This window comes from Sparus aurata, chromosome 19 (genome assembly GCF_900880675.1).
Source record: "Sparus aurata chromosome 19, fSpaAur1.1, whole genome shotgun sequence".
Taxonomy (NCBI): domain Eukaryota; kingdom Metazoa; phylum Chordata; class Actinopteri; order Spariformes; family Sparidae; genus Sparus; species Sparus aurata.
In genome coordinates this window covers 17,482,387-17,494,705 of record NC_044205.1, presented here as the reverse complement: position 1 = coordinate 17,494,705, position 12,319 = coordinate 17,482,387, and the positions used below count along the sequence as shown (strand labels likewise).

Here is a 12,319-nt window from a genome sequence, read left to right as displayed (position 1 = left end):
CGAAACATCATTCAATTTTTGTCCAAATCCGGGTTGGGTTCGGGTATCCTTGCTCTATTCTGATTCTTCTTGCATTGTGGCTTAAAAAAAAACAAAAAAAAAACCCAAAACATTTTGGTGGCTCTGAAACCTATTAGAAAATAGTAAATCAGTCAATACTCTAATGATCCCCGAGGTGAAAGAATTTCTATGTAAAATATTTTCCTCTGATGAGTTTATAGTTTACATGAAGGTTTTGCTTAAAATGGTCTGAGCAGATTAAAAGAGGTTTGGTCAAAACTGTCATTTAAACATGTTCTCTAGTCACCTTCCATCCAGATGATACAGCAGGGCAGTGAAGGCTTCCCCTCCAGCTTGGCACAGCGTTTCATTGGAGGCTCAGTGGCGGCAGCAGCAGCAGCAGCAGCAGCAGCAGCAGCAGCATCAGCAGCATCAGCAGTGGCTCCAGGGCCTCCAGCTGGGGCTGGCTGCTGCCTCTGCCTGCCTACCAGCACCGAGGCTGGGGGAGGTGGTGGGCAGGCCACTGGATTGCCCTGGGGCACCTCACTTATGCACCAGTAAAGAAAACTGAATTTCTCCCCTCTCTATCTGCTAAGAATGGTTGCTGCCTTCAGCAATTTGATTTGACAAAGTAAGGTCTGGAGCACTGGTGTAAGCACTGCACACGCCAGGAAGTGTATCGTGAGAGTGTAATACTTGGAAGTGATTGGTCGAGACCTTCTTCTCATACATACATGAATACATACATACATAAAACCAGCCACAAAAACATAAAAAGAAAACCAGAAATGTTTGATTTTAAGTTTATCATCATTTGCATTAACAATGTATGGGAATCTACAGTTTTAAGATCTGCATTACATTATATTACATTTGATGACAGACACATGAAGTCTGTACACATGAAGTTACATTTTTGAGTCTGTGGTTGTTTGTCAACCTTACAGATGCCATTAATCTAATAGGTAAGGGAAAAAATGTACACATTTATCAACACATAAGGACAGTTCTAAGAAACGTTCAAGTATTTCTTCGCAGTATGAGCCGAGACACCGAATATTAAAAATCAAATCACATGATGCAATTTAAGAGCGTAATCCTGTGCAAAATGGAGAAATAAAGAAGTAACTTTAATACTGATGCTGATCCTAACTTTTAACAAATACCTTTTTATTAAAGGATGGATGATGGCGATGTATAATCACTATGTTTAATGCAAAAAAAAAAAAATATTATTGCTTGTCCAGAGAAGAGCCATCATCAATTAGATTATTCAGGTAATTCTGTGCGATTCTGCTATCTGTTTGACCTCAACCAACATTGACGTCTCCGCACCATCAGAACAATATAAGTTGCCTGGTCAGCACTGTGTATAATAACTGCTAATGACACTCAAACAAGTCAGAAGAGATAATAAACAAACCTGGTGCGCGTTGAGGGGTTGTAATGGCTAAATAAAAAGGAGAATACTTGCTATTAGCATTAGCTGCTACATCCTATTATGTGACCTTAAAAAACGCAAACCAGTATTAGAAAAACAGAAGAAAAAAAAACCTTCACATGAAAAGGTCTGAGATTTTAGGGAATCAGGCACAATTTACAAAATGTACATAACCACACCTTTGTTCCAGTATATCACTACTGCTCATGACAGCAATAATGAGTCCTCTGTATGTATGTGTGTGTGTGTGTGTGTGTGTGTTTGAGCGTGCACCAACATGATTTTTGCTTTAAGGACACTGCTGGCTAAACTAAAAGTCGAACTGAACAGGTGGGAGCTAGAATACTGTAAAAAAAATGCCGGCGGGAGTCCAGGTAACACGAGGAAGTATTTGACGAGCAGGCAGCTAATTTGTTTGTCTTCAACATGCTTTACTAAAACTACCAAAGACTGAATGTGCGATAAGAGGGCTGAAAGCAGAGGTAGCCTAAAGTCTGTGCAAATAACACAAGGAGCTGTCAGTCAATACGACGCCACTGCAGAACTTAGCATCATCAGAGGAGTCCTGATTTATGACAACTAAACGCAGTGAGGGGCCTACTCGCTAATCATTTCTCAGTATACAACCACTGAATGATGTGAGCCAGTGGCTGACTGCTGCAGCCTCTTGCTGGTGTCTAAGTTTAGCATTTCTACCGAAGTGACGACCCTCTGTGAGCTTAAAGCTAACTTGAGGCCAGGCCAGGCTGTTGCCAAGGGCCGCGTGGGAAGCACAAACGTTACATCTGACATGCTTGGAGCTCTCGAATCATTTGAATGAATGTTGAAAAAAAAAAATAATAATAATAATTATAATATTAAGTAAAATGTCAAAAAGGCACACACAATAATCAAAGATCTAGGCATCAGGCAAGATTGGCACAAGAGACTCATGCATGCTAATAAACTGAAAGGAGGAAAAAAAACTTATTTAGGAAATTAAAGAACAAAAAATCTGAAAAATATTTTTAGTAAAAGGACGATGATTGGGAATAGACACCAGGAGGAAAGCAAAAAAAACATCATGCAAAAAAAAAAGAAAAAAGAAAAAAAACTCCCAATTTTCTTTCAAAATCAGCCTCAGAACGTTTAAACAGCCTGCCATGTGTTAACTCCGTCAATGCAGCGGTACACATTTCCAGAATGGTATTTGGTTTGGGCTGATTTAAAGTCCTCTGGCTATGCCTTGTGAGATACATATGCAGCTAGTATATAGTTGTGCACACACAGCCAGTAGTGGGATTTGTAGCTCAATATATACACAAGTTAAAGTTATTGCAGGTTCCACTTGGCAGTCCAGCACTTGTTGCACACACTTGGTCTGTGCACTTTGCAGAGGGGGGAGTCTAGACTAGTATAGGGCCGTGAGGCAGGGTTTAGTCCAGGACGAGGCCGAGAAAGACGCTAAGGCTGCAGCTGGATTGAACTTTAGAGAAAACAGGGAGCGGAGAGGGAAACACAGGAAGTGGTCACCAGTAAAAGGAGCGCGTCAGGAAGTTGGCGGCCGTGCTTAGCCAGCCCATGCCGTCCGTGATGGACCCCACGCGTGTGACGGCTTTGTCCTGCTCCTCGGACGGACTCTCCTCCTCAGGCAGGTAGTCCGGAATATCCGTGTTCTCCTCCACCAGCACCTCAGAGTCCTCCTGGAATGGCACCATGAGCTGCACAAAGACAGAGGAGAAATATTTCGTTGAAGAAGAACAAAGAAAAAATGAACAGCGGAGAGAATAAGTCGTGTTTGTATTGTCACGAAGCATGCAATGTGTCCAAAAAACTCATTAAATCCAGGATTAATGTAAAGCACACTTAGACAACAGAGCCAAATGAGCATCATCTGGAGTCAGATTACATGACTGAGCCAGGTATGCCCCCTGCTGGCCACATTGTATACAACTATTAATGCTGCCTTCACCCTTTTTTCCCCCCCGAACTATTTCAGCAACAACTAATAAAATCTTTTGCAGATTATTGGACAACAAACACTTTTGGTATCTCATATTTTGTTAAATATCAATATGCAGTTTGGGTATGAGCTGCAAATTAGGAATACTCTGCTGTAAATGATGCCAACTAGGACTGTCCATGTGTTTGGCAAAATGCATGTAGCCTACAGGCTGAGGCAGAGATGTGACTAGCTAATCATGTCAGTGTGAATAAGCCTCAGCCACAGGCAAGGGCGGCTGCACTCCCCGTACAGAGATACACACGACATACAGCGAGAGTACTGATCCATCAGCTGACTTGTTCTAGGTCTTACATACATTAACTTAATGTAAACAATAGATGTTACATCTCTTACCTCTCCTCCATCGTCCGTCTTCACCACCTGCTGAGCCGTCATTACTTTGGTGGAGTTGATTGCTGTGCCCAACGCCTGTGAGAAGAAAACGCTGTTATCATTTACAGCTCAGCTCAAACATGAATGGGGAACTTTTGGTAAATTAAATGTTAATGATCAAGCAATGGCAATGGAAAAGCTGCTCCAGACACAGGCGGACGATCTACTCTTCAGCTTTCTTGTATGATATCATACCAATATCATAAGTTATGCCTGAGAAATCCAACCAATCAGTCAGAGTAGATTTAAGTTTAAAGTACATTTTAGGCAAATCCGGCTCATTCTTACTAAATGGGACAGTTACCTACTTTTTCAGTAAAAATAATAAAGCAACTTTTTTTCCTAAAGCTGACTGAAGCTTTTTATTTCACACTTTCACTATTAGCAAAAAAAGTAAAAAAAGCAATAATAAACAGGTTATAGTCACATTTTCCAAGTTTCCCAGATTGTAGGAAGAGAGACATGTGGAGTTGGCATAGGACGAGGTCACTATTATCCTGTCCAACATAATTGCAATTCACAATATTAACTGGGTTATTATCAAAATAGCAACTAAAATTGCACTGAAACACACTGACATCACTTTAACCTTACATTTTGTTCAGAAAGATATTTTTATTGCATAACAGATTGGATGCTCATCTTTTTAGTGAAAAAAAAAGATAAATTGAAGAATCTAAGTAATCTTCAATCAGAAGGACGGTCATCCTGCACAAATAACGAATAAATAAATGGTAGTGACCTCATTCCCCCGTTGGTTTCAGTTTGAAATCCACAGTATTTACACACATACAATTTATCTTGTTTTAGTGGGGGATACAGTGTACAAGCCATGCCTTCAGCCATCCTGACAGCCTTAGACAATAAAAATAAATCAGTAAAGCCAATAACAGACTTTACATCCGCAAGCTAGACAACTTTTGTAAGTTAATCAGGTGAGGATATTTAAGATTGCCTCAAAATATGATAATCTCGGACGGTGATATTTCACCAAGATCAACTTTTTTGTGTACCATGATTTTAATGTCCCGTTCCTAACAGGAAACTGCATTTTGTTCTATAAATCAATCAAGAGTGGTAGTAATAAAGCTTGTTTATTCCATAATTCCAACTGGACAGATGGTGAAATATACAAATGATGATTACTTATCAGATATTAGGCTTATCATGATAATTATCTTATCACCTAATTGATATATGAAAGGGGTCATTTTGCTGACCTTGATATAGCCCGTTGTGTTTATATGCATGGTTGTTTACATAAGAATATCACCACTAATGTAACTTTTTAGCTTTAGACTTGGGTGCAGCACCACAGCAGTTTCTTTATGGATTTGGTTGTACGTTTTTACATTATTCAACTTTATTTATTTATTGAGTATTTTAAATTGAATATCTGAATGTAAAGAATTACAATTGAATTGCTCTTTGGAAGGGCATACCTACATTATTATGCTAGTAGATTATCATTAAATCAGTGGGATAAAATGGTCTTAAAATGATCGCAATTATATCTGGAGCAATCTATAGTGTCCAACAAAGCCACTGTGACAGGCATATCATACATTTTTCCTAACTTCCTGTATGATTTTGTGCGCCTGGACAGACACTCACCTCAGCTTTAAGGTCAGAGCGGATCCTGACAACACATCTCTTGACGGCCATCTGGAAGGTGAAGCTGATGACCCCCCGGATCTTAAGCAACGCCTCCTCGCAAAGGCTCCTTCGAGTCTGCCGGCAGACAGGAAACAGATGAAAGGTATGAGTAGACGTGCGACACAACAGGGCCAACACGTCATGAGTTAGGAAATGATTGCGGCTTTAAAGGTACATCACAGAGTAAAATAAAGCATCCGCTACAGTTTTATCAAGTCAAGTGTGGGCATATCAGACATATAAGAAGTCCAGTGAGCATGAGTACGGTTTCCAGCTGCCACATTGTTGTGTTTCTGCTGCAGTGATAGCGATGCAGCCCACCAGAGGCCGTCTGTCTGCTGTAATGTAATCTGGCTAGGTGAAAGCTTCCTGCAGTGCAGCGTTCAGGTTCAATCTTAACATCCTGCTGTTCAATGGCTGACATTTACAACCTGACCCCTCCACCCCCCGGTCCTGTGCCAGACAGACACCGCTAAGCTGCACTGACAACACTGTGATAATGACAGCAGCGAGCACGATGCCACCAAAATGAGATTTTTGTGCATCAGCAGACGTTTGGTGTGTCAGAGTATGATAGATGCGCGCCAGTGCGTCGTGTTGAGTCCTGGACGTGCTCCGTGAACACTTACAGGGTCGTCCAGTCCGTCGATGTGCAGCACCACAGTTTTGGCCCTCTTGTTGTTGGAGCCCAGGAAAAAGTGGGCTTTACGCTGGCAGGAGGCAGCTGCTGCCTCGGCCTGTTCGGCTTCTTCTTTACCAGCCGCTTGCAAGATCTCATAGATCTCAGAGGCCAACAGTTTGGTCTCCCCTGGCGACGTACCCCTTTGGTGAGAGAGTAAGAACAAGGTTGGAGAGGGAGACAATCGTGAAAGAAATATGACACATGTTGCTTGAATTGCAGATGTGGTTCATGTACACACAAGCGCTCTGTTGTGCTGACTGTGTATTTGAAAGTACATCTGTAACAAAACAGAGAAATAAGTCTAAATATAGGATATCTTGAACATTGATATAGAAGCACACAATTTGCCATGTAACGTGACACTGAAATAATGGTGTCCTGAGCAGAATATGACGTCACACTACCTCCATATGTGCTTTGCTTTTTTCGTAGCCATCTAGCCGTGCAGGTATGTTAGCACATTAGAGGGCCTCACTATCATCCCCGTGTCGGGCCAGCACACAAACGTTATGAAAAGGCAGCTGAACAGTGCACTAAAATATGTTTCTGCAAACGTTTGAGGCAGAAAAGTTAAGATCCTCCTTGAGGATTGTAGAGACAGCGTTGTCTAATATCCTCTTAACTTCTGTCAAACTTTACACAACCTCATTGCCTAGTGGATCTGCCCTACCTGTGCATAGTATTCAACTAGATGGTTATTCTGATTGTGCAAAGTAATGTAAATGATGCAACGTGAGTTATAGCAAGTGGCATGGCAGATGAGGAGCTTGTGCCAAAAAAGGACCCTCTTTACTGCAATTTTGTGTTTTAATGGTGCAAACGGAGACATTCCCAGGCTGTATCAAGTCTGGCATTTCATTTAGACAATTATAGATCTAATAGGACAATTTAGATCATGATTGGGATTAAATAGATCATAGTGTCAAAAATATTGAAATATTTGAAACCGTTTCAATTCTCATTTTTCGCAGTATCGATACACCGGTATGAGTTCTCTCCTCTCCAACAGAGTTGATCCATGCCAGTTACAGTGTAACTCTTGTTCTCAGTGAACTATACAGAAGCCTCATTACATTTATCTTTCAATAAAAATCTAAAATATTGAGCTCAACATTGTGTCAATTTCCAACACCAGTAGTAACAAATTCTTGTTCTACGCCGCAGTTTGACAATTTGATCTGAGTTTCATGAGCTGTGTATGTTCAGATGCCACTTTCTTCTTTATTTCCAACTTTCATGACAAAACAAAATGCCAGAGATTCTGGTGGTCTAATGCCATTTCGAGTGGCAATGAATTTCCCACATATAACCTACAACGGTGCAATACGGTTGAATACATGTAAGACTGAAATCTAGAATAGTTCAACTGGATCTTGTGCATTCTTTAAAGGCCATAATATCGTGCTCAGATATTTTTGGTTGAGTGGCAAGCTAGAAATACCCATGACCCACACTTCTGTGGGAGGGAATAAGTGTGAATGCTGCTTAAAATGTTAATAAATTCACTCAGCTTCCTTTTTGTAGGTTCAAATGGATGTGTCATGTCTCTGATGCTGGAGCATTAGAACACGGAGGGGCACAGTGACAGCCTATCATCAGCCAACCTTTCAAGTTCACAAACACAATCAATCTTTCAGTGTGTTCATCCCAATATATTCTGTGTACACCGAAAGACAATGCTGCAATCCATCGCACAAAATTCAAACTCATGCTAGTTAGACCTATTCTGCACTTAAGTCATATTTTTACTGCCCTTATAGCAACAAGGAAATACACAACAGAGTGTAATATCTTAGTGGGCAGCAGCTTTCCCTGAAGACGCCACAGGAGGTCGATTGCAGTTACTGATATTTTCTGAGGGATCCTGAGATACCCCTGCAGGCTATACTGCTTTATGTGTCACCAAGTCATCACTCCTTCTATAGTAACCACATACGACATCAGCTGTCTGGCTTGACTGCCCTCTGGGAGCCTGGTGCTTCCCGGCGCTGTACAACATAATCCTGATCCAGCTCTATGGAAACCTGCCAGCCTTTAGGCGTCTGATTTATTTACCTCTTTGTCACTCTCCTGAGTTGAATAAGAGCCAACATTGTCTTGAGCTTCTGATCTTAATGTCTTGAAGGAACAATAATGGTATTCACACCTGTTTGGTGCAACTATGCAAGACGCTTCCCCCTCAGCCGTGTGTTGCCACTCTGTCCAGCTACGATCGACCTCTACCCAAAGTCACATCGACTGGACTGCAAGCAGGGAGAGCTGCTGCCATTACTGCAGGGCTCCTCTTGATGCCACCCCTGACTAGCTGAAGTGACTCGCTCACTCCAGGGCCGGCAAGAGCTTTGCCGCAGGAGAGAAGAGAGGGGGGGCGACAAAAATCATACAGGCTACAGCCGGCCACTTGAACATAGGTCTATTCCTATCAGGGCGCTAATGATGAACAGCAGTCACTTAACAGAGCTGCCACGCACCCGGGGGTAAGAGCAGATATCTAGAGCACAACACGTCCTCAAACCGGACCTGCCTATGACACTACATGGGTGACCAGAGTGGGTTCATTATGCTGGAATAAAGTGTGTACCACACTATTTTTTTTTTAAACATTGTTTAAAATCAGTGCTAGTTCAGCTTTTTAATAATAGGAAAATTCAAGCACTCTCAATGTACCTAAACCAAAAACTGTCCTGCCCAAATATCACGATAGACAATGTTACAGTCTCAGAGTAAGGATGTCATGTCATCTCATTTAAATCCCTTGGCTCGCCGTATTCTCCCACTTTAAATGAAAATATTGCCAAACTAGAGAGCTTGCATTCTTCCCTGAAAACTAATTCTAACATGCCACGCACACTGCGTAACCTCTGCCAGCCCGTTCTCATTCCCATCTAGTCAAATATCAATGCCCTTTGCGTCTGCTGCCATGACGGCTCAGAGTGCATTGTCTATATAAAATAAAAGCCAGGCTGTAACGGCTGTTCGATATTCAATATAGTGAAGGAAAAAAAACGCAAATGACTGCAAATATCGCAATATTTGATAATATCTAATATTGGACCGAGCCTACCAACAACAGTACAGAGGACGAGAGTTCATTCATATATTTCATCTATCATGGAGACATGAAAGCAGATAGAAATGGGGCCAAAATGCCTTCTTCTTCATGCCCGGTGGAAGACTAAATTGTACAGTGAAAGCAAGGTTTATAGGGAACCAATCCAACTGCAGATGGTGTCATTGTTCCATAGCTATTACACTGTGCAATCAGAATTTAATTCATAAGCAAAAAACTTGTCTATTTAACTTCAATTGTATGTTTTGATGATGCATGATTATTTAATGCACTCTTTAAAGACAGGAAACAAAAAAATATGATGACAGGCTTGTTTCATCTAAAAACTTTTAAGGTTTTTGGTTTACAGGAGTGATTTTCTGGAGATGAAACGCCAGTTTAAAGAAGTAGAGTTTGAGCATATTCCTAACCTCAAAAACACAATTTTTAAGCATTTTTACAAAATTTCAAGACTTTGTACAAACCCTGCAAAATGTACCTTGTGTGCAAAATGAGCCACTTCCGCTAAACAACCTGCTAACTCCACAACAAAACAGGAGCAAATATGAGCTCACATCAGTAAAAACATGCATGTGGACTCATCAAGAAATTGTCGAGAGGTGGCAGGATGCATTAAAATCTATGACATGCAGAAACAGCAATTTAACTGTTTACTGCACAACTCTTATTCAGCTTTAATCACATTCATCCTGACAGGGCCGATGGAAGGACGTCATCCTGCATGGAAAATTTGCAGACTGGCACACATTGTCCGTGCAAAACAAAAGAAATCCTAGGTTAAGGTTTTACGTTAAAGAAAGTGCACAGTGAGCGTGTGTGTGTGTGTGTGTGTGCGTGAGATGTCGTGATGACAGGGACTTGCTTCTGCATGACATTCTGCAGACTCAGCATCATGCCCAGCTCGCCCTTCATCTTCTCCCTGTTGGCTCGACATTCTGCCAGGTAGCGCACGGCCTGCAAGGACAAGGGCAACGGTTATCTATCCGCCGCTAAAAGCTGACAGAACCCTTGTGATATCAGAGGAGAGAGAGCTTTCAAAATGAGTGAGCCTGCACAATGCGAAAATATTACATAACCAATATAAATACACATGCACTGACCCCGTGTTTACACTTCACGGGTTACCGTCAAGGAGGAACTGTTACGTAAAAACCACTGAAGTGTTTGCTCACAATACAAGCATTGTAGAGAAGGGTGCTGGTGGTGCAAGTTGGGAGAGGTTGCCATATCAAGACTTGTGTTAAAACACTAATCAGACAGCAGATGTCACCATTGCACAGTGTTTTCTTTTTATGTATAAATAAACTGCATGTGTAGCTGTTTAAAAACCACCACGTGTCAGCTTGTGACTGTGACACAGTGGTGGGAGAAGTGGCCTTTAGACAGTCAGAAAAACCTGCTCTGACACTGCTGGACAGCAGGGGGGGACAGACTGTGACATGAGCAGAAAACAACTAAAGTAAAGAACCAGTAGAGAACTCTATGATTACTACGAGGGCCTATTGAATCTAAACAGTTGCTGTAGATATTTAGACTAAAATGTTTAAATAATTGATATGTATCTCTGTTGGGTCGTAAAGAATATTCAGCCCTGTGAACTAAAACCTTGTTGTTTTTCTTTATGCACCAGTAACCGTCTATGAGGAGTCTTCTATGTGAACATATGAAGTAAATGTAAATAATAGATGCTGATGGCTTACCAATAGTGCAGAGTAGACGACCTGTGGGTTGGGGTGGTCCAAAAAAAGGATGAGACCTGGCAGACAGCCTTGGTCTTCTACTATGGCTCTTCTGTTCAGGGGGTCTGCAGCGAGATCTCGCAGCTGGTTCACCACAGTCAGTGCATCAAGCTCCGCACTCATGGTGCCTCTTGTCTTGACGTCACGCACATCAAACCAACCTCTTCCCTCTACTAAAAAAACAAACAAAAAAGGAAGATGGAACTCAGGGAGCTTACATTAGCCAAATCGGGGCTGGAGTTAACTAAGCATGATTATACTGTATATTTTCTCAATTAATTGTTTTGCCTACTAAATGTCAAAGGTGATATCTTCAAATGTTCCTGACCACTCGCAAAAAGCCTAGAACAATTCAGTTTTGCAACAAGTCTTCACATTTCAGAAGCTGAAAACAGGAAATGTTTGGGCTTTTAAATTCTTAAATGACATGAACATGAACTGGCTGTCACTATTACTGAAAGATAATTTCCTGTTAGCCAGCTGATCAATTAATAAACTACTGGTTGCAACACTAAAACAAATACAATTTATGGGCATAACAACAAATCTCAGCAACTAGTTTTGCTTTGTTTTACGTTTCACTTTGCAATATGAAGTGTCTTGGCATAACCCTACTAACGTTACTAAACTTCTACAAGTATCCCACTGCCTTAAACCAAGTTTTACTGAAATGTTTGTAGTTTCTATGGATTTATATCAGCAATAACCTCTGAAGTGATGTGACACGCCAGCTGACTGATTAGAGACTCTTGTAAAGTTACTGATTTTACTGATATACATTGATAAGACTGCAGATAGCTCATGTAAGAGCAAACAGCTTAGCATGCCTGGGTAAGCTAGTTCATAAAACATGCGATTCGATCTCGTGATTTGCTATTAACAGAGTAAAGCAATATGTGCAAGTCAGGACACAAACACTTGTTTTTGACAAAGGCACTTTCTACGACCCCCAGCCTCACCTCAAATCACGCCCTGTGGTACAGGGGCGATTCCGCAGCTAAGCTAGGCTAGCTAACATTACTTGACAATTATAGCATACCTTTTGGACAGTGTTCAGTGAAACCATGAGACAACCCCAGCTGCCTTCAGTTACAACAGATGCGAAAACAAGAACCAAGCGAGACACAGCTAAGTTTCGATGTCACCTTTAAAACAACTGTAACAAAATAATATCACTAACGCTAGGCCTGCGCCTCTTTCTTTACTACGGTACTGAAGCTAGCAGCTGTGCCCAGTGTTTGGGTTTTGTGGCAGATCAGTGGGTACAGCTGTTTCGTTAATCGGGACATCCCAGTTTTCCACTAAGATCCCAGCAGTGAGGCGGGGCACAGCCTCGCCGGGCAACGTAGGAACA

The 12,319-nt window shown here is 41.5% G+C and overlaps 1 protein-coding gene across 1 annotated transcript; it reads right to left on the bottom strand.

Annotated features, from left to right (window-relative positions):
- Nucleotides 1-787: 787 nt before the first annotated feature.
- On the bottom strand, nt 788-12,232 carry armc1 (armadillo repeat containing 1). Its single transcript, XM_030398736.1, has 7 exons — nt 12,005-12,232; nt 10,927-11,138; nt 10,089-10,180; nt 6,104-6,296; nt 5,433-5,549; nt 3,780-3,854; nt 788-3,141 (listed from the first exon to the last, which is right to left on the bottom strand). Exons 2-7 carry the CDS (start codon nt 11,086-11,088, stop codon nt 2,950-2,952), a joined length of 831 nt encoding a protein of 276 aa, XP_030254596.1. The 5' UTR covers nt 11,089-11,138; nt 12,005-12,232; the 3' UTR covers nt 788-2,949.
- Nucleotides 12,233-12,319: the final 87 nt, after the last annotated feature.

Coding starts and splice junctions, on each gene's coding strand:
- armc1 (XM_030398736.1), bottom strand. CDS start 11,088: ATGAGTGCGGAGCTTGATGCACTGACTGTGGTGAACCAGCTGCGAGAT. Junction 10,181..10,926: donor TCGTCTACTCTGCACTATTG/GTAAGCCATCAG, acceptor TTGTCCTTGCAG/GCCGTGCGCTACCTGGCAGA. Junction 3,142..3,779: donor AGACGGACGATGGAGGAGAG/GTAAGAGATGTA, acceptor GTCTTTGTGCAG/CTCATGGTGCCATTCCAGGA.